At 41.7% G+C, this 22,209-nt stretch overlaps 1 protein-coding gene across 1 annotated transcript in view; it reads left to right on the top strand.

The window, feature by feature from the left end:
- Window positions 1-22,209, top strand: part of TENM4 (teneurin transmembrane protein 4) — a gene marked incomplete in the record, with an annotated part of 1,986,086 nt that overhangs the window by 1,819,445 nt on the left and 144,432 nt on the right. The window contains 2 exon segments of the mRNA XM_073612821.1: window positions 237-422; window positions 18,801-18,827. Coding sequence (XP_073468922.1) covers window positions 237-422; window positions 18,801-18,827 — 213 coding nt within the window.

Here is a 22,209-nt window from a genome sequence, read left to right as displayed (position 1 = left end):
AATTCTATTGTCATAACTAAAAATAAGAGCAAAGGTTTTTATAGCCGTTGGAGACATTTTCACCTTCTGTTGTGTTGTCAGGATAGAATGTGATGGCAAAATCGTTCCATTGGGTTAAAGAGATTAACGAAAAAAAAAAAATATCAATCACTCTGTTGGAAACAATTTTTGCTTGAGTTCCACTTTTTGGTTATTATTTTCATGTTCTATTTGCATTTTTTTCTGCTCTCCAACAGAAATCTGCGCAGCGGACTGTGGAGGTCACGGCATGTGTATCGGAGGCAGCTGTCGCTGCGACGAGGGTTGGATGGGAACCGCTTGTGATCAGAGGGCCTGTCATCCACGATGCAACGAGCATGGAACGTGTCGAGATGGCAAATGCGAATGCAGCCCCGGCTGGAATGGAGAGCACTGCACCATTGGTAGGACAGATGAAAAATTTAAATGCATTTACAATGTTCAAAATTTAAATGCTCCAGGGAGTGAGGCATGCTTTCAGTATTTAAAGGAGTGTCCTCATGGCATGTTCGGCTTCGTCCTGGGTTCTCAGCTTCATACATATTCCATGTTGGATTGTATCAAAATGTCCTTTCATTTGGTGGTTAGGAGACCAATAAGTTAAAAAAAATGTTCAAGTTACAATTTATGCATTTATCTATTGCAATAAATCTACCTGTAATTAAGATGCATAAAGATTCAGGCCCCTTTGGTAGGAATCTCTCCCACGCTTTGTCAGAGGGTTCAGTTTACCAGATTAAGAGATTGAATAGAACTGCAGTTCACCGTGAATATTGATCCACAGCATGAATGATTTTGTCCAGTTTTGATAGTCCCTTAGAATCACGTTGCTTATAAACCCTGTTTATTGTTCTAATGGTGTATTACGGGGGTCCGCCACCCGTCCATCAAAGCCGATCGTGGCCAGGTGACTAGTAGATCGTACCCTTGGGATGCCAAGACGACCTCTTCAGAACCTCAAAAATGGTGGAGCCCTTTATATGAAGCAGTGAGACTATTTTTCACTCAGAGCAGGGCCGGCTTCATGGAGAGAGGTGGCCACAGTAGCTGCTACAGCCTCTGTAGATCTGGCTGTAGTCCCCGGGTCTATTATGATAACTTAGTTGGGTTTCTTGAGTTGGGGGGGGGGGGGGGGTGTAAGATAGAGCCCAGTGTGCAGAGCATGGGTGGAAATGGGGTTGGGGTCATGGATGAGCAATTGTACCTCAAACGGCTTGGTCTTTTAGAGGGCCTGACTTTCAGAATCTTGACCAGCATTTCATGTTTGGGCAAGTTTTTCTTTACCCCAATGTTACCTACTTATACACTATATGACCAAATGTTTAACACCTGACCATCACTCATTATATGAGTTTGGTTGACATACTATTCCAAAAAACGTGGGCATTACAAGCTGGTCCCCTATTGCAGTTAGAGCAGCCTACAACCATCTGTGAAGGCTTTCCACAAGGTTTTGTGTGTCTGTGGAAATATGTGTCGTTAATTTAAAAAAGAATTTATGAGGCCAGGTTCTGATGCTGGATGAGAGGCCTGGCTTGCAGTTAGCATTCTGATTTTATCCCTGATTCAGTGGGGTTAGGCGCAGAGCCCTGTGCAGGCCACAAGAGTTCCTCCACATCAAACTCATCAAACTATGTCTTTATGGCGCTGGCTTGGTGCACATGGGCACAGTTGTATTGGAACGGAAAAGGGCCTCCCTAAACTGTTGCTATAAGGTTGGAAGTGCAGTTGTCCGAGAATGTCTTTTGTATGCTGTAGTATTAACCTTACCCTTCACTGCAATCACCTGAAGTCAGTCATTTGGAGAAGTAATCACATGTTTTGGCTTTAAAGTGTGATTATGGACCCATTCCACTTTTAGACCCAAGAACAGCTAATGCCATTCTTAGATAGAAAACCTTTCTCTGTGCACCCATCTGAAATTGTTTACTTTTCCAGACTTTGGCACCATATCCCCACCATATCATCATATCATTGGCTGACAGCTGATCACATGGTAAGGGACCAGCCCCTTACTTGGATCGGTGATCACCCAAGTCTCAGTGACTCGGTGATCACAGCACACTCCACAGGGCGCGTGCACAGGGGAGGCCGTCATATGACGACCTCCCGGGAATTCAGGTCCACGCTGTAGCCATCATTCGGCTATAGCGCGAATGTCAACTAGTTAAAGGGATTGTAAAGTCAGAAGTTTTTTTTTATCTTAATGCATTCTATGCATTAAGATAGAAAACCTGTGTGCAGCAGCCGTCCCGGCACCCCCTAATACTTACCTGAGCCTCATCTCTCTCCAGCGATGTTCATGAGTTCCTCGGCCATCCGGGACTCTTCTCCTGATTGGCTGAGACACAGCAGTGCGCGCCATTGGCTCCCACTGCTGTCAATCAAAGTCATTTAGCCAATCAGGAGAGAGAGGGGGGCGTGTCTGAATGGACACAAGTGAGCTGTGACTCGGCTGCTTGCTCTGGGGGCACTCGACAGAAGGGATGGGCCAGGATTACAGAAGAGGGACCCGAGAAAAGGAGGATCAGGGCTGCTCTGTGCAAAACCAACTGCGCAGAGCAGGTAAGTATAACATATTTGTTATTTTTACAGGAAAAAAAAAACAAGACTTTACAATCACTTTTAAGGAACGGGGGACCATGTGAGAACAGTTCACATGCTTGTTCTGGAAACTTGAATTATTAATAGTGTAGATGTTTTGCAGATGACTATTTCATCCTTCTTCAGGCACAAACTATTTTTCAGCACCAGTTTTTAAGTTCTCTTTTTTTGCAGTTGAAGTTTGTGTTGATAAAGTCCCAACGTCCATGGGTTAACCTGATTTATGAGTCCCACTGTAATAACAGACCTGTTTGTGGCCCAAAGCTTTATTTTATAGTATATTGCTATGTATTGACGGAGCATTCCATGCACCAGCAATCTGCATCTGATTACAGCGCAGACACAAGGCCAGACAGTGCAATAAATACACAATTTATATTATACATTTATATGCCATTGCTCCGGTGAAGGGCTTATATTACTGCTGTACATCTATGGTGTGACTGCTACGGAGGGCTTTATTTATATAAGACCTTGTATGTGAAGGCATCAAAAGAAGGGTGCATGGTGTTCTTTCCTGTTACCTAACAAATGCCTTGCAAGAGTCTATTGAATCCGAGAGGTTTGTGAGAAGTGTTTTCTTTAAGGTTCTTGTTGATGGGCTTTTGTTCATGTCAGAATAGCTTTTCTCCCAAAACAAGTCTATGGGAATGCAAAAGAAGTTTGAAGGAAGTGGAGTGCAGGTCAAATACACCTGTCAGCGAAATATTAGTCACCTCAAAGGCATCTCTAAGGGCCCGTTCACTCCAGCGAGAGCATGTCGTGGTGTGAATGGTGCATACTGGTTTGCGTTGTGCTTGCACGCAATGATGCATTGTAACATGTTTTGGGCATTGATGTCCGTAAAAATGCAGTATGCCTACAATTTTCCCCATTGTACACTAATGCGTATGGAATGAACGACGTACATAGACAGTAAATTTTTTTTTTTGCTGTGTGGCCAGCTCCTATCTGACCGGCTGCCTCACACACGGGGCCGAATGTTGCCCGTTTTTTCTTTGAACCGGCTGATGTCCCCCAGCATTCGGCCCACGTGTACGGGACTTTACTCACATTCATAAATACAAATGTTAGGGCCAGTTACCCTTTCAGCATGTCATCCCCATTATTAACAAGCCTTGTTCAATGGCTGTTAACCCTATCCCAGTGGCGGCCCGTCCATACGGAGCGCTGCCCCCCTAATCCATGCGCCTGACCCCTAATCTACATGCAGGGCGCCAGACACATGGATTCCAATGGGGCTTTTTTTGTGTTTTCTTTTGAAGCAGATGATTATTGGCTTTCCAAATAGGGTGGGCTCGGGGCGCAGGGCGCAGAGCACTGCTCCCCGAGCCCACCCAGTTGTGTAACAATAGCAAATTAATCGCTATGGTCTTCCTGATTCTCCTCCCAGCCAATCAGGAAGCAGCTCCTTAGACCCGATTGGTCAGGGAGTCTTAGGACTCCCAATCTTGTCTCTTCCTCTACCACACTTCCTGGTCAGCCCGGAGGAGAACAGAGAGGAGAATGGCCCGGCTCTTCATTCCCCCTGCCTCCTATTATGTCAAGGTTAGTCTCACTGCCTACCTGTCCTCCTTTCCGTCTCCCGTGCGGGGGGTGTGCTTGCGGCAATCGCCGCCTTCCCGTCTGTCTTGGGAGGCGGTGCCCCCCCTCCAAAATATTTAGCACCAGCCGCCGCTGCCCTATCCACTTCAAATTCTAAATTCAAAAAAGCATTGTCAACATGAGTTGAAATGCATGTCAACACACAAAGGAAATGCATGTTAGTGAATAACAAAGCTCCTGCCTATCACTAGAAGAAAAAGAAGAAAAAAAAAACCTAAACAGTCACTCAAGATCTAAATGAACCCTAAATGCACATTTAATTTTATAGAAACGTTTTGTTAAAAAAAATACAATTTGTTTTGAGGGTCTTCTTTAAAGTGGATGTAAACCCTCTCCTATACCCAGTGAAGTGAACAGCCTCAGATGATACACCGAGATGAAACAAATCTCCCTACATAAATTTCACTTGTATATCTGCTGTCTTCAGCTTTCTGCATACTTTAGAAAGTGCACATCATGTTAGAAACCTTATTTCCTGTTTCATCGGTGGGTGTGGAGTCTGGGCTTATACTTTGTGAGAGCTGATTGGAGGAAAGGCACCCCCCCCCTCCCCTCCACATAGGCAGAGGAACGAAGAAACTTGCAGAGCTGTACTGTGAATAGACAAGCTCTCTGCTTATCTATCTCTAAGTTCCCTCCCCGACACAGATTTACAACTGCTTTTACCTCCTGTAACGTGTCAGAAGTTATCCTGCTGATACCAGAGGAACGGAGTAGCAGAAAGACACGAGACTTAGAGCTTTGGAGAGAAATAAGTAAACACTGCAGATATATGTGCCTAGGTCAGATTTCATGAATGGGGGTTTACAACCACTTTAAGCCTAGGTTCACATTGATGCGATTTGACATGTCAAATCGCATGGCAAAATTGACCGCAATTGCCGGCAATAGCACCGTCCGAATCTGCGATGCTGCACCCATTCCCAAAAGTAGTTTCCGTACTACTTTTGGCGACTTTAGGGTGCGATTTGTATAGACATCTATGCAGGAACCCGCACAGATGTCTCTGGAATCGCCCCCCGAAGTCGGACTGACATGCGGGAATGTCAGTGTGAACTTGGGCTAAAAAAATACTTGGGGTAAAAAAGTAAAAATAAATATCTAGACATCTTTACACATTTTGATAAATGTTACAACTCACTTGAGTACTGTCCATTACATGTTTTTTTTAAATTTGCACTAAACCAGTAAAGTGGTTGTAAACCTCAGACCTGAAATATGAACCACACATATCCCTCAATAGTGTGTACTTGTCTCAATCCTGAGCATGAGGTGTCATTTCTGTCTGCTGCCCAGTTCCTCTGATATCGGCATGAGTCACCTATAACAAGTTTTCTTGACACCAAGAGAAAAAAAAAGATGAGGAGGAGGGAGCTCCAGCACACAGCCTGTGATTGACAGCTTCAACTCTGTTCCTGTGAAGAGGGTGTGTCCCTTCCCTCCAATCAGCTCCCAGAGCTCTCCCCACTGAGCTCTGCCGTGTGCAGCTCCCCCACCCCCCTGTTTTCTGTAAGCTCAGACACGCTTTTAAATTCAGCACTTTGAACGGCTGTAGAGAAGACTGCAGATAAACAGGTACAACTTACACAGGATTTGATCTCTGCGTATCACCTGAGGCCAGGCACTTCACTTGGGTATATGTGAGGGTTTACAGACACTTTATTTTGCACTAAACGTTAAATTTTCAGGACAGGCTTTTCGGAGGTCTTCACCCTTCTTCTCAGTCCAGGCATTGCAGAGGACACACAAAGGTTTAGCTTGTCCTGAAAATGTAACTGTTGGTGCAAATTTAAAAGAGTTCCACGGACATCACTCAACTGTTTTTTGTTGCACTCTTTTAATTTGCTGTATTCATGTTCTGTATGTCCTGCAGAACACGTACAGGTTGCTTTAAAGGGATCTGTAATCTTTTTTTCCAGACTTGTGGACTATGTGAATGTGATTTCCTCCATGTAAATATTTTTTATCAATATGCATCAATGATTTTAAAAGAATAATGGTAGCTTGCTACCTAAAGTGTGAAAATAAGGAACCCCAGCCACATCCCAAAATATTGGAGAAAAAAATGGAGAAATGTGCCCCAGGGATTGTATGGGAAGGGGATAATACCAGTAGAGAAGTAGGAGAGATAGTAAACCAAGGATGAAAAAGTAGCAACATTTTATTTTACAAACATATTACATATAAAATCTTGATTATAAAAGCAAGGCCAAAATATGGTTACATTACAACATATATACAGCTGACATCTGAGTCATACGAGAAGTCTCACAATAAGAGGCCAAATCATTCATAGGAGTTTCAGGAAGCCCAACATGTTTCGGAATAATTTGTTGCATTCCTTCTTCAGGGGTAATTAAGGCTCGGTTCACACTAGGACGACTTGGGATCCGACTTGTAAGCCCTCAAGTCGCCCCAAGTCGCCCCAGAAAGAGATTCACATTACAGTGAATGGGAGCGTCTTAATAGACACTACTGAAGTCGCTCCGACTTCAGAGCGTACTCCCTGTACTACTTGGATCCGACTTGGTAGGCGACCTGTACCATAGAAATCAATGGAAGTCGGCTCCAAGTCGGATCTCTCTCTACAGTCAAGCGACTTTGCAGGGAAAAAATTTAGTTTGCCCAGGCAAACCCCTCCCTCCCAGAGAGCTGATTATCCTGTGATTGGCCACAGCCAAAGTCGCCTGGCCTGGAGGCGACTTGAAGTCGCGTTGTAATTTGCTAAAGTTGCGCTGAAGTCGCGTTGAAGCCGCGTTGAAGTCGCCGTACAAAGTCGCGCTGAAATCGTGTTGCCCCTGTGTGAACCGAGCCTAAAGGTAAGCTGTATTATCTAGTGTAAAGATAAATGAGTAAAATTAATTGTGATATCAGGTATGAGCATATTATTGGAAAGAGAAAAATAGCATGGGAGTGATTCTCTTTCCAATAATATGCTCATACCTGATATCACAATTCATTGTACTCATTTATCTTTACACTAGATAATACAGCTTACCTTTAATTACCCCTGAAGAAGGAATGCAACAAATTATTCCAAAACATGTTGGGCTTTCTGAAACTCCTATGAATGATTTGGCCTCTTATTGTGAGACCTCTCGTATGACTCCGATGTCAGCTGTATATAAAAACCAAAAGACAAATAGAATTGCGCTAAACCTTTAAATCATAAATAATTATCAATTGTATAGATTTCAATTCAATATAAAGTCCACCAGTGCTCAAATAATTAAGTAAGTCCATACACATGTGCGATGGCATCTCCAGACGCTGTCAAAAAGTTGTGCTGAATCCACCACCAAATAGAAGAAATCACTTCTTACTAGATTACCTTGATCCAGAGGATCAAGGAAAGCATTTGTAGTTTAAACACAGCTTGGTTCCAATAAACAATGAGCACACTCAAAAGTCTTCACGCTGCTTCTTATAAGCTCAGACCGGTGGGTGGGTGAGCATGGTACATAAAAGATAAAGTCTCCAAATAGTGTAAAACCTTTTACATTTATTAAAACTTTAAAATACAAAGTATTGCACTTACAATGATAACGTCAATAAGAGCCTTGAGCCTGATGTGCCGGCCGGCACACAAACAGACAAACCTGTCCTTCCGGGAAACGAATTTTAAACACGAGGTGACGTCAGCGCATCGCTCCTCCCTACGCGTTTCATCAGAGATGACGTCGTCAAGGGGCACTAGCTGTATATATGTTGTAATTTAACCATATTTTGGTCTTTCTTTATAATCAAGATTTTATATGTAATATTTTTTTTAAATAAAATGTTGCTACTTTTTCATCCTTGGTTTACTATCTCTTCTACTTCTCTACTGGTATTATCCCCTGCCCATACAATCCCTGAGGCACATTTCTCCATTTTTTTTTTTTCTCCAATGGTTTTAAAAACCCTGTTTTGTGTAACGTTTCATATGTACATGAAGGGGCGCCATTTTTTTTTTTTGTGCTTCCTGCTTAGCGGAGCCGCACAGTGATGTTCCTCCTTTTCTCCTCCTGAATGAAAGTGATTTCTCGACTCAGCATCTAGTCATTGGTAATCAACTTGTCCGACATACAGAGGGGGAAAAAAAAGACACTACAGTGGTGCCTCATAATATTTCCTCCTTGAAAACAAACTTTAGTTACCCTTTACCCCCTCACGGATTTGTTTTTTTTGGGAATAGAGATTTCCAACAGTCATACTCATTAAGTCTCACAAAAAAAAAAAGTCCATTCGCTGACCTTGTAAATTTTATTAGCTAGAGAATTGGCTTGGTAAATTTATTGAATCTAAGACAATTTGGCAAAGTCATAAACGTCACCGAGAATAGCAGGGAGCAGTGAGAAGAGCGGAAAGTCATAAGAATCAGTAATATTGGCACAGATGAAAGGACATTGACTCAGAATGATGTTAAACGTGCCGGTAAGCGCTTTCCTTGGCCTTGTGTAATTTCTGCTTGCATGGCATTCCCTCCGTATGTGTATGTGTGTGTGTGTGTGTATGTCAGTCTTTATGTGCATCTATGTGTTTCTCTGCCTTAGTCTGCTTTACTGCTGGAAGAAAAAAAAAGGCTTATGATCCATTGCTGCTCATCTTTAATGCATTTGTAATGTCTTTATAGGACTAGAAAGCATCCATAAATAATGGGATTTAAAGGGGCTTTCCATCTTCAGAGGACTTCAATCTATTGGCTTGTACAGGCTTTGCTGCAACCTTTTCTAGATAAAAAAGCTGTCTCCTTTTTTGATTTTTCTTTCTGTCCTTGAATAAAGGAGTTTTTTTTTTGTTATTTATGGTTGGAACCCCAAGCTGTTAAAATTGAACCCAAGCAGTGGACTCTTCAGAATTACGTTAGATCTAAACAGCTCGGAGCTTTTTTATAGCTGGAAAAAACAAAAGAAGGCTAATGAGATAGGCCTAACTTTATTAAAATATTTGAAGGGAATATTCCAAATTAAAGAAGAAAAGAATGTGAAGTGCTAATTTCATCTCAGAGTTTGAATCTTTGGGTGGGCCATGAGTAGATCCCAAGGACCTAGTTCCTAGAACAGTCTTTCTGAACCTTGTTAACGTGGAGGAACCTTTTGAAATAACTTTCCGGTCTCCGAGAACTCCTGCTGATAATTGCTGCTAAAGATTACATACATGGTAGTCACTGGGGGGGAATGCTCCTTACATTTGTGGCCAATGGAGAGACCCTTCACCTTACAGATAGCTAAAAAGATTACTGGTGTCGGTTGTTATTTATCTAAGAGGCAGAAATTACTCATTGCTCATGGAACCCCTAGCAACCTCCTGGAGGAACCCTAGGGTTCCACTGAACCCTGGTTGAGAATGGCTCTTTAGAATTCTTGTTTGCTATCCCCCCCACGCTACAATTCCCTAACCTAAACAAATATTAGGAACATGGGAATACATACCTTTTGCCCAATTCAGACACTTTTGCAAATGATGGCACTTGTGTGAAAGCAGAGGCAGTGATTGGCTGCCTTAGTTCAAACAGATCCCACCCCTGCTGTGGTTAAGACTTGGAAACAGACATCAGACACCTACTGGTGTTTAATTTAAAAAAAAAAGAAAAAGTAGGAACTGAGGATTGAGTTGGGGTTCTGATGGCTATACAGAAGTATCTCATTTCAGATACTTGATTACAAGTAGATACAAGCAAGATGCTTTAGATCAGTCGTCTCCAAATTGTGGGCCAGGTATGGCCCTTTGCTTGCCTGTAGTTGGCCCTTGGGGCACTATTCCTCCAACTGACACCAGTGATGGGCCATCATTCTTCCCACTAGAACCATCGATGGGGCACTATTCCTCCCACTGATACCAACAATGGGGCACTATTCCTTCAACTGACTGCAATAATGGGGCACTATTCCTTCAACTGACTGCAATAATGGGGGACTATTCCTTCAACTGACTCCAATAATGGGGCACTATTCCTTAAACTGACTCCAACAATGGGACACTATTCCTCCCACTGATACCAACAATGGGGCACTATTCCTCCCACTGATACCAACAATGGGGCACTATTCCTCCCACTGATACCAACAATGGGGCACTATGCCTCCCACTGATACCAACAATGGGGCACTATTCCTCCCACTGATACCAACAATGGGGCACTATTCCTCCCACTGACACCACCAATGGGGCACTATTCCTCCTACTGATAACAACAATGGGGCACTATTTCTCCCACTGATACCAACAATGGGGCACTATTTCTCCCACTGATACCAACAATGGGGCACTATTTCTCCCATTGATACCAACAATGGGGCACTATTCCTTCAACTGACACCAATGATGGGTCATTATTCCTCCCACTAATGCCAACAATGGGGCACAATTCCTCCCAATAAAATCAATGATGGTGTGTGGTTTATTCCCACTGGCCACAGTCTCGCCCCCCTAAAGCCTGGAGGACAGTAAACTGGCCCTTTGCTTAGAAAGTTTGGAGACACCCGCTTTTGATAAAGGAATCAGAGCTATAAAGACAAGCCAGTATGTTAATGTAATCTGAAGGTAGATCCCTTTTCTAAGACAAGCCTCTGAGGCCATTCTGCCAAATCAACAACGCACATTTGCGCTAATCAAGTGAGTTATAAGTTTTTACCTCCCAAATCCGTATAAGTAAAAATTTTTTTTTTTTATGGTCTCAGATGCTTGTTACTGGAATCCCATGACAGACAAAGGCCTGGAACACAAAATGTGCACAGATAGTTATGTTGTGGTTCACATTATCATATTACTTTGTTTGCCTCCTTTTTATTTTCCTAGTAGGATTTTCTGATGATAGACCGGAGACATTTCTTAGCTGTGTACTCGCCACCTAGTGCTTAGAGTTTTGTTTTATAGATTAATTCACAATGGCGGTAACCATAGACATTAGATAAATATCTGTTGGTCACAAAGGATAAAGCAATCCTTTATTCATATCATTTATTCATTATAATTATTCATATAATTATAACATGAATATTGCAAAATAACATCTGCTTTTTAAGACTTTAAAGAAAATCTTTACTGAGAGAACATGCAGGATGTCTTTGCTGACCGTGTTCTCAAAATGCTAGTTGGCTGGCTTCAATAGTGTAAGACACTTATCTGGGACAAGAAAGCAGCCTGGATAGTCAGAACACATAGAAAAGCTATTAGATCAGCATGTCAGCCAATCACTAGCATTTTATTAAGGTGGTCAGCAATGGCAACCATCATTTTTCTTCTTTTGACAGATCTTTTGACCCTTACAAAATAAAACCCAACACGCCTACATAAATGGCTTTGAGCACTTCCTTTTGGGAAGATCGTATTTGGAGGCCCTATATTGCACTCACTTCTGAATTTTTAGCAGGAGGAATGTGAAGAGGGCCCTTCCTGACCTTCTGAAAATTCTTTTTGCCTGAATTTGACTCTTAGTGCCTCCTGATTTAGTCACATAAGACATCCCTAATATGACTTTGAAAGTTTAGCCTTTGGATACGTATGACACCAAGGAAGCTAGTACAGAAAGAAGTCGGCTTTAGGCTGTCTCCATATTTCCTTCCACCAAGCAAACCTCACTGGGCTGGTAACTCTTGACATCCAGTTGACTTCTACTCTACCTAAAGCCATACTAAAAAATGTAACACAAATAGTGGACAACTAAAAGACCTCTCTATGTCAAACACCACTGTAAAAAGCTAGATATATATATTTTTTTTCATTTGACCTGCTTGATTCCATCCACACACTGGCCACTGAACACTACCAGTCGCCAGTTAGGTTGGGTGCAAGAGATGTGTTTCAGGAACTCCCCAATTCTCAAGGCTGGCCTTTTGTACCAAAAAGCTGTGTTTGCTACTCATACTTTTAACTTAAAACCCTGTTTGAGTTTTTCCCAAGGCCCCTGACCCTTTGCAGTGAGACATATCTTCATGTTTTGTTCCCCCATATGAAAACTTTATTTTTTAACATGATGGACAATATAATTAAACAGTCCTATCCATAAACTCGGTTAAATCGAAGTCTCTAAATACTCAAAGAATACTCATCAGCTGAATGGTTCTACCTTTCCTTTTCTGTAAGGATCGGGTAGGTTTTATGCTGTATTGCCAAACAGGGAACACACAATGCACAGCCGATTTAGGGCATGTGACAAGAAAAAAAAACAAAAAGGATCAGCTCTGTTATTGAGCCTGGATGCCAAAAGGGCTTTTGATAGATTAAGTTGGCCTTTATGTTCTCTGCCTTGTGATACATAGGATTTGAGAGTCTGTTTCTGCGGCCCATACAAAATCTATACACATCTCCCACTGCTCTCATGCCACTTCATCACCCTTTGCCATCCTCGCCAACCCCCACTAGGGGTGCCCTTTCTCCCCACTATTCTTTATTTCCAGAATAGGGTTTTTAGCTTCACAGATGTCCCCAAGATGTAACCAAACTTGGTTAGAAAATATTAAACTCTTCACTACTCACAACATCATATTTTGCTAATTTTGACTCTGGTACATTCCTGTCAAACCCACACACATTGCTAGAAAAATTGACAATCTGTGATCTTAAGGCTAAGGCTCTCCCAATTAAAATATCTGACAATGTAACTAAAAAGAAATCTTCAAATTTCTAGGAATCCATGTAACAACTTCTCACCGGTCACCTGCCTTACAGGAGCAGTGGCCATGAAGAGGTCTATTCTCTCTGAATTGCAATATTTTTTGAAAATTTACGGGGCTAAGATACTTATAGTTGAATTAAAAGTCTTTACTACATAGCTAAGTAAAAAAAAAAAACTCCTACCCATCAATTTCAGCCTTTTGCAATTACCTCAGTTTTGATTAAGAGAAACCTAAAATAAAGAAGTATACCTACATTGGGTAACTGTTGCTAATCTTGTCCCTGTGCGGTCAGGAAGAAACATATTCCTTCTTGACCCAACAAGGTTCCTGTTCGTCACCTCTATCTGCTCCCCCCCCTGCGCTCACTGAGCTGTGGAGGGGGCGGGAGCGGCCGGCTCAGGCTCTCAGTGGCTTGCTGAGAGGCTGAGCCAGGTGCTGGTCCAGGCATGTGGGCAGATCCCGGGTTTGTTATGATTTTGCCCCAGCCTGGACCAACTCTGTGACCCCAGCCAACAGCGGCTTCAGCCCGCTGTCTGCTGAAAACGAGTCACTTGAGTGCAGAACAAACTGCACTCCTGTGATCCACAGAAGTACAGCCAAACGAGCTTTGGCTGTACTTCTTCTTTAATTGATCTGAATTACAATTTCCTGAAACAAAAATATTTGTTAGATCTATCAGAAGAAAACACAATTCTGCCACAGCCGAAAAGTTTTTGGCAGGGTCGAAAATAATTGACCGAATGGAGGATCTTTGTTTTGCCAATTTTTATTCAGTTTAATTATTTTAGTTGCATTAAATTCTCAATTCTTTGGTAATATTGATATGTTGGTCACCACCTTAAGTCTTCAGTGGTCTACCTACTTTAGAGTGCTGCTTTTGTCTTAAAGTATGACTAATGGCAAAGCTTTTTTATTTTTGTATTTTTTATTTTTTTTGGACATGGGGAGGTGGATTAAAACACCTCAGGTTTTTATTGCTGTCTGTGTCCTCATTAGGGTGATTCACCCTCTCTATTTGTCCTGTGCCCATTATCACCAAAAGTAAAGGAAATTCCAAAACTTTGGGTTGTCCCCAGAACATTATTAGAGGGGAAATGTGTCTAAATGGTTCTGGTGACCCTGGTGAAAACCAGGCATTCCCTCACTTTCAAGTGATTTCCTCTAATTTCCTGTTGTGGTTATAAGACAGGAAGTAAAGGGAAATCTCTCCAGTGGCATATAGATAGCCCAAAAACCTGCCAGGGGTTATAACCCTCTCTTACTCTATCCAAAATTTGAAGAAAAAAAAAAGTTTTTTGCCTTTTAGTTCTACTTTTAAAAAAGTCTTCCCCTTTGATATGTTATGTCTATAAGGACAAACATAATTTTACCACACCAGACATAGTAATGATGGCTCTCCTTCTTACACCATTACTCCTAGATAGCATGTCATCAAATATGAATTGTCCTTGGATTTAAGCAAGGCTTTTTCGGATCGGTGACCTTGCGGTTATTAGAGAAAGGAAAATATCGCTTACTGAAATTCGTGATAAGTTTTCTCTCCCTCCTTAAGCTTCCTTGAGTCCTTCACAAAAAAAAAAGACAAATTTCCCCAAACCAAAACCGGAATACTTTCAGAACTAACATTTTAACGGTTGCGTAACCGCCCATTGTGGAGAGGTCTCATTTCAGAATTATAGCCCCTTCTTATTGGCAGCTGAAGTATTTCTAAATTGTAAACACATCTAGATTGAAATTGGACAAAAATCTTGCATCTGATACAGCTTTCGCCTACTAAATATAAGCAACAATTGAACCCTCTGATCTTTATACTTGGATGACTTCGCCATAAACGAAATCCATTGATCTCCTACACCTATTGGATGAGGCCCATAATGCACAGCAACTTGCCAGCAGCAGGATCACTAAGAGAGCATCAAGAACATGAATCTGGTCCAATGAAATCTTGTTGGCTAAATCATTGAGGTTGCCACTCCCACGCTGGCAAATAGGATTCTGCTGCTTTTTTGGCCAGCAAGGGAGCCATGCCATAGGAGCAGATGAGTGGTCTTTTTAGCGATTATGTTGATGGCATGTTGCTACTGTGCCAGTATTGCTGGTTTAAAATGTATTTTAGGTTCACTAGTATAATTATCGCACCAACACCAATTGTTCCCTTTTGATTTGGACTGGATGGACTTGTGTCTTTTTTCAACCTGACTAACTATATAACCATCAACAACTCCTACTTTACGTTCTTGGTAAATTTATTCCTCTTGAACCAATGACATGTTTTGGACTACCCCCACTAGATCCTTTTCAAAAACCACCAGAAAGCTGCCATCTGGCATGTGGCCTGATAGATTTAAAAAGAAAACAAGTGGTTTCCACTAACTTGGAATTATGCTATATTGATATATGAAACAGTCTTGTGATCCAGGTAGCCCTGTGAGACAATATAGTGACCTCCTTGCACTCTACATTGCAGTTATGCAGTATAGAATTGTCTAGGACCTGCTCTATTCTGTGACTGGACAGTTAAGAAGCCGAAGGGTATTGATGAGGTAATCAGTGTTTTCTGCTGACCTCAACCTCCAGCCCAGGTAGTCTCAGGACTGTTAAATCTTGGTGTGGGACTGGTAGCTTTTTGCACCTATGCCTCAAGTAACTTTGCTTCTGTAGCATTCAATTTAGTGTTAGAGGCTAGGTTCAGTATTTAGATAGTTGGGTGATGACTTTTTAGTATTTAGGTTAGGGGGTAATGATTATTTTTAAAGTGTATATAATCCCAAACACAAAAAAATTATTTATTGCAGCCTACTAGCCCTTAGATGAAGTGCCAGCCATGGTTGCCACCCAAGCTGGACATCAAACATGCCTGCCTTTTGTTCATCTCCATTATGCTTGGGCTGATGAGATAAGTAATTTACATGAGAAAGTTAAAAGGGTAGTAAAGCCTAACTCTAACTATTCCTAAAAATTTTCTCTCCTCCTACTTATCCTACATACACTGTATAAAAAAAAATATCTGTGTACTTAGCTTTTTTAATCCGGTCCATTCATGCGATTCAGCATCTCCTGCTTAAATGTGTAAGAGGGTGCTTGACAATGGCTATGAATTTCTGGAGCCTTCACGTCACCCATAGGCTTCCATGGCCTAGCCATTGTCAGCGCTCCTTCTTCTCGCCACCACCAGCCGTTCACTGACACAGGGGAGCCAGAGCTGGATCAATGTGACTGGGCTGGATTAAGAGTATGTTAAGAACTCAGTTTTTTTTCTTTTTTTTTTTTTTTTTTTTTAAGAATCGTTAGAGTTAGCCTTTTTTGCCACTTTAAGATTGTTTTTGCTTCCAGTTTATCTTACAGGAAGTGACAAGGACACGGCATTTCTGACAAGATCAACAGGTATATTCTGTGGTTATCAGTATTTAACAGATGTCTGTGTTTCTTGTGGGGAGGTTTATCCTAGTCGCTGGGAAAGAAAATGATGGCATATCCAAAGTTTTATGTTTGTAAAATGTAAGCTGTGGGGAGTTTTTCCAATAAGGACCTCTTTTCTGGTCACAGATGTCTAAGTGGAGATTTGTGTGCCAGGTATAAAGAGGACAGAACTCTCTAGTGGGACAGACAGCTTTAGATGAACTTTTTCAGGATGGTTATTAGGAATTGGGGTAAATGCTAGGGTTCTGGTTGGGGAAGGGCTCAGTTATTCTTAGGAATTGGGGTAAATGCTAGGGTTCTGGTTGGGGAAGGGCTGAGTGATTCTTAGGAATTGGGGTAAGTGCTAGGGTTCTGGTTGGGGAAGGGCTGAGTGATTCTTAGGAATTGGGGTAAATGCTAGGGTTCTGGTTGGGGAAGGGCTGAGTGATTCTTAGGAATTGGGGTAAATGCTAGGGTTCTGGTTGGGGAAGGGCTAAGTGATTCTTAGGAATTGGGGTAAATGCTAGGGTTCTGGTTGGGGAAGGGCTAAGAATTAGGGACTTTCTTACATATAGGGTAGAGGAGAGTTTAGAAAGCCTTGAGGGAGAAAAACGGTTCGCACAGAAATACCTTTTTATATAAACCGATCATTTCCACTGTTACATCATCCATCCCTATCACTGTATTTTTTAATTCTGTCTTTTTTTTCAGTGCATGTGCTAATTCTTAAAGACAGTTTATTATGGTATGAAGCCGATTTACACATGTACTACTTTCATACAGGCTTAAGCCATCCATAGATGGTTCTCCCACCACCCCCCAGCCCGTAGAACACGATACGGGAGGGATTCCCGTATCAACATTGACCCGTGGTTGCAGGAAAGAAAATCGCACAATCTATGGCTGGTTTTAGACTGGCACTTTAGACAGGTTGTTTACACGCCATTCACATACCCAGCAATTGAACCACTGTTCTGCCTTTATCTAATGTCTATGAGTACCTTGACCTAATCTCAGAATTTGACTTAAAGAGGAGTACCTTTTTATGGGTCCATTAGAGGGGTGAGATTAGCCTGGTGTGCTAGGAACTGGGAACTAGCCCATCTAGTGCCTTTTACCTTCTGTGGTCCACCACCTCGGGTTTGGGGACCTACAGAACACCTACCTTTTCACTTGTAGACATCAGTAATTTCAAACTGACAATGCTGACAAACCACAGGCTCTGCTAGTACCTTTTGATAATTTTCTGATTGGTGTCACTGTAACCCCTGAGTCCTGGGAGTACTCTACAAGGCTTAAAGCGGCAGTAAACTGCCAGAAAAAAATCGGGCTCCCTGCAGGTTTAAGTCATAATGTACTAGTATGCACTGCATACTAGCACACTATGACAGACTTACCTGGACACAGAGCCCTCCAGCACAGCGCTGTCACAGCTCCCCGGCACTTCCATCTTCACCCGGTCTTCCTTCTGGGTTTGCGGACTCTGGCTGTATGAACGGCCTAGGCTGCGATAATGTCACCATTCTCGGCACGGGTATGCCTTCCCATCAGAGTGCATGCGGCAGTGATGTCACTGGTTGCAAGCTGTGTAAATATCTCTTAAACAGTGCAAGTTTAGAAGATATTCACTATACCTACCTTATTGTAGACTTACTTGTAGGTACAAGTTACAAAAAAGGAGTTTACTTCCAGTTAAAGCTGGCCATATATTATACAGTTTTCTTATTCAATTTTCTTTAGATTTGCCTTCAACTATGTAGTGCAAGGGCCTGCCTGATTGCATACAAATTGAAAGTGTTTAGGTATGACCTCATTTTATATAGTTTTAGTAAATCTAAAGTAAAATTGTACAAGAAAATTGTCTAATCTATGGCCAAAGCAAAGAGCTACCTCCACTATTTAACAATTCAGTACCAGAGCCTTATCCAGTAGTAGTAGTTTGATGAATGGCAGGGGTGAGCTTTAGCTGTGGAAAGGGGCCAAGTTTAACTTAGGTTGACCAAAAGTCAAGGTCATCTCCGTATGGTGTACCATGCACCCAGGTACAAAGAAATTGATAAATACATTGTCAAATGTTCTTGCAGGCACCTCAGGCACCTTGAGCTTACAGCAATCTTGATTATATTACAGGTATATAGGTAAATCTGTTTCCCTCTAAGTTCGCTTTATGCACCATGTCTGAGGCTATTTTAGATGTAGGGGTTCAGAGGTCACCTGAAATCAGTTTTGACTGCACATTGTGCCCTCAGAAGACATTATGATTTCCTCAACAATGACAGTTCATATAATTTGCCCCTGATAGGTTTGTCTTAAAGAATGAGGTTGGACAACATGGAGGCAGGAGCAATAATTTTGCTTAGGGGATCTGTCACATATTAGTTACATGTCTGGAATGAATGTTGCTTTCCAAGCCTGCACTTGTGTTCCTTCATCCCTTCTCTGTCTGTACCACAACATATCGCTGTAACATGGCTCCTTCTGTTTCCCTTTGTGCTTCTGTATCCCCTGCACAGCTGACTGGCACCCAACACTTATTCAACCCTACCTTAAATGTCCTGTCTTTTATTTCCCAAGCCCACTATCTGGATAAGGTAGTGAAAGGTATTGTATCAGTCTTCCTTTTTTTTTTACTTTTCATACTGTCTGTGTGTTACCACAAAAATGTTCAAGCCATTATCTGATGTCTTCTTCCATATGAGCAGAACTTACGGAGGCATTGTTGACAATTTGCACGGAACTTCCAGCTCATTTTCCTAAATCAGGATAAAATTGTCTTTGTTGCCCATGGCAGCTAGTCAGAATTGCCCATCCAGCATGGGAGAATAAAAGAGAATGCCAATAGGTTTCTTGGGACAATAACAGTTTTTTTTTTTTTCTTTGCATAATTTTAATCACGATGTTAACTCTTCAGGTAGCCATTTTGTGTCCTGTGCCAATATGAAACATAACATTTTTATGCAAATTGGTGAAATCAGGAAGGCAAAATTGAAGCAATATCACAGAGCTACCCGGCAGTCATTTAATGATCTTAGCCAGTATCCATCTTTGTCATTTACTGTAAAAAAAAATAGCCAGTTAAAGGGTCAGCCCACCCAGAACTTTAAATCAGGATCTTCTGGTGGCACTGTTCGATTTCCGCTTAGGGCTGTGTGAACTCAACACAGAAGTCTTGTATGTTTTCTGTCACTGTCATCATGGCTTTAGAGTAGAAAATCATTTCCTACACCCCATTGCCGAGATACCAGTGCTGGGACCCTTACATAGGGCTGTGAGGTTTCTGCAGACAGGGTTCTGGTGCGGAAAGCCCATATGGTCACTATTAGTAACTGCCTGGCCTTTGGAGTAGAGAGCCTTTTTTTCACATCCCCAGCATCAGGAGCCACATAAAATAAGGTCCTGGTGCAGAAGGCCCATATGGTCTCTATTAGTAACCACCTGGCCTTTGGAGCAGAGATCCTTTGTCTACATCCCCAGCATCAGGAGCTGGGGATGTAGCCACATATGGAGCCACATAAGATAAAACAGTGCAGAGATACCAGCACGGGAAATACCCCAACCGCCTAAACTGCTATTTGGTGAACTAATAGTCATCTGTGAGCTATAGAATAATATTCTCAGGCATGGTTCCCTGTGCTATCAGAAAGTTGATCTATGTTGCTGCTGTGAACACAGATTGTGTGTGCTCCTAGTTCTGTGACTGTGCTGTCACTGATGGCCACAATTCTCAGACTAACAATTGGGAACCAATCAGCATGGTTCCTGGTCATGTTATCATGACAGCCAGTCAACGGAGTGGAGAAACCCAATACTCCCAGGTGGGAGAAAATAGAGCCACAAAGTACTATGGCAGATATATATATGCATTCTTTTGGAAGGCCCCAAAAGATTTAGGGAGTCAGTGGGTGACTCTACCCTACTTCTCACCAGCCTGCACCTATAACTGAACCATACAGAACCAGATATTCAGCATATATAAAAATGTTATTAAGCTACCATATTAGGCAACGGTTATGTCCATACAGAGTTGGGAACCATGTACAGTTTTGCTCTAAAGTTTGCATACCCTGGCAGAAATTGTGAAATTTTAACATTTTTATTGAAAATATGACTAATCATGCCAAAAAAATGTCTTTTATTTAAGGATAGTGATCACATGAAGCCATTTATTATCACATTTTTTTGGCTCCTTTTAAAATCATGATGATAACAGAAATTACCCAAATGGCCCTGATCAAAAGTTTACATACCGTGGAATGTTTGGCCTTGGTACAGACATAGAAGGTGGCACACACAAGTTGAAATGGCTATTAAAGGTTAATTTCCCACATTTGTGGCTTTTTAAATCACAATTGGTGCCCTTTGTATGAATAGTCAATGAGTTTGTTAGCTCTCACATGGATGCACTAAGCAGGCTAAATACTAAGCCATGGGCAGCAGAAAAGAACAGTCAAAAGACCTGCGTAACAAGGTAATGAAACTTTACAAAGAAAAGCAAAAGATATAAAAAGATATCCAAATCCTTGAATATGCCAGTCAGTACTGTTCAATCATTTAATAAGAAGCGGAAAATTTGGGGATCGCTTGATATCAAACCAAGGTCAGGTAGATCAAGAAAGATTTCAGCCACAACTGCCACAGGAACTGTTCGGGATACAAAGAAAAACCCACAGGTAACCTCAGGAAAAATACAGGCTGCTCTGGAAAAAGATGGTGTTGTTGTTTTTAAGGAGCACAATACGATGATACTTGAACAAAAAAAGAGATTTGTGGTCAAGTTGCCAGAAAGAAGCCTTTGCTACAAAAGTTACACAAAAAAGCCTGGTTACAATATGCCCACCTTGACATGCCTCATTGGCCTTTTTTTTGGCATTGGCGCAGTAAAGCCTTCCTTCTGGCAGCTCAATCATGCAGCTCTTTTTTGTTCAAGTATCGTTGAATTGTGCTCCTTAAAAACAACTACACCGTCTTTTTGGAGTGCAGCCTGTATTTCTCTTGCGGTTACCTGTGGGTTTTTCTTTGTATCCTGGGCAATTCTTCCGCCAGTTTTGGCTGCAATCTTTCTTTGTCTACCTGACCTTGGCTTGGTATCAAAATAGCCCCAAATTTTCCACTTCTTAATAAGTGATTAAACAGTACTGACTGGCATTTTCAAGGCTTTGGGTATCTTTTTATATTCCGTTCCATTACTTTGTTACGCAGGTCTTTTGACGGTTCTTTTCTACCTCCTCATGGCTCAGTGTCTATCCTGCTTAGGGCATCCAAGTGAGAGCTAACAAACTAATTGACTATTTATACGCAGACACAAATTGTGATTTAAAAAGCCACAAATGTGAGAAATGAATCTTTAATTGCCATTTTAACCTGTGTGTGCCACCATCTGTGTCTGTACCAAGGTCAAACATTCCAGGGTATGTAAACTTTTGATCAGGGCCATTTGGGTGATTTCTGTTATCATTATGATTTTTAAAAATGATCCAAAAATGATGTGATAATAAATGGCTTCATGTGATCACTATCCTTAAATAAAAGACAGGTTTTTGGCATGATCAGTCATATTTTCGATATTAATGCCAAAATGTCACAATTTCTCCCAGGATGTGCAAACTTTTGAGCACAACTGTACACTCTAAGGCCGAAACGTTATTCACCCCTGACCATCAAACTTACATTCTATGGGCAAAGGTATGTAAACACCCCAACAAATTATTAAGTTTAGGCATTTCTAGTGAATGGTACGGTTAGTGCTACAGCATGCAAGGCATTTTAGACAGTTATGCTCTTTCAATAGTTTGGAGATGGTCCTTTTCTGTTTCATCCTGACTGTTCCTATGTGAACAACGCCAGCTCCATAAAGACATGTTAATTGAGTTTGGTGTGGAGGAACTTCAGTGGCACGACAACAGCCCTGATTTAACCCCCTACTAGAAATCCCAGTGGAGTGCATAGGAGTGTGGAAATAAGTTCACTCCTGTGACCCATAGGA

The sequence above is a fragment of the Aquarana catesbeiana genome, linkage group LG02 (genome assembly GCF_042186555.1).
Source record: "Aquarana catesbeiana isolate 2022-GZ linkage group LG02, ASM4218655v1, whole genome shotgun sequence".
In the NCBI taxonomy this organism is placed as follows: domain Eukaryota; kingdom Metazoa; phylum Chordata; class Amphibia; order Anura; family Ranidae; genus Aquarana; species Aquarana catesbeiana.
This window is presented reverse-complemented; position numbering and strand designations above follow the sequence as displayed.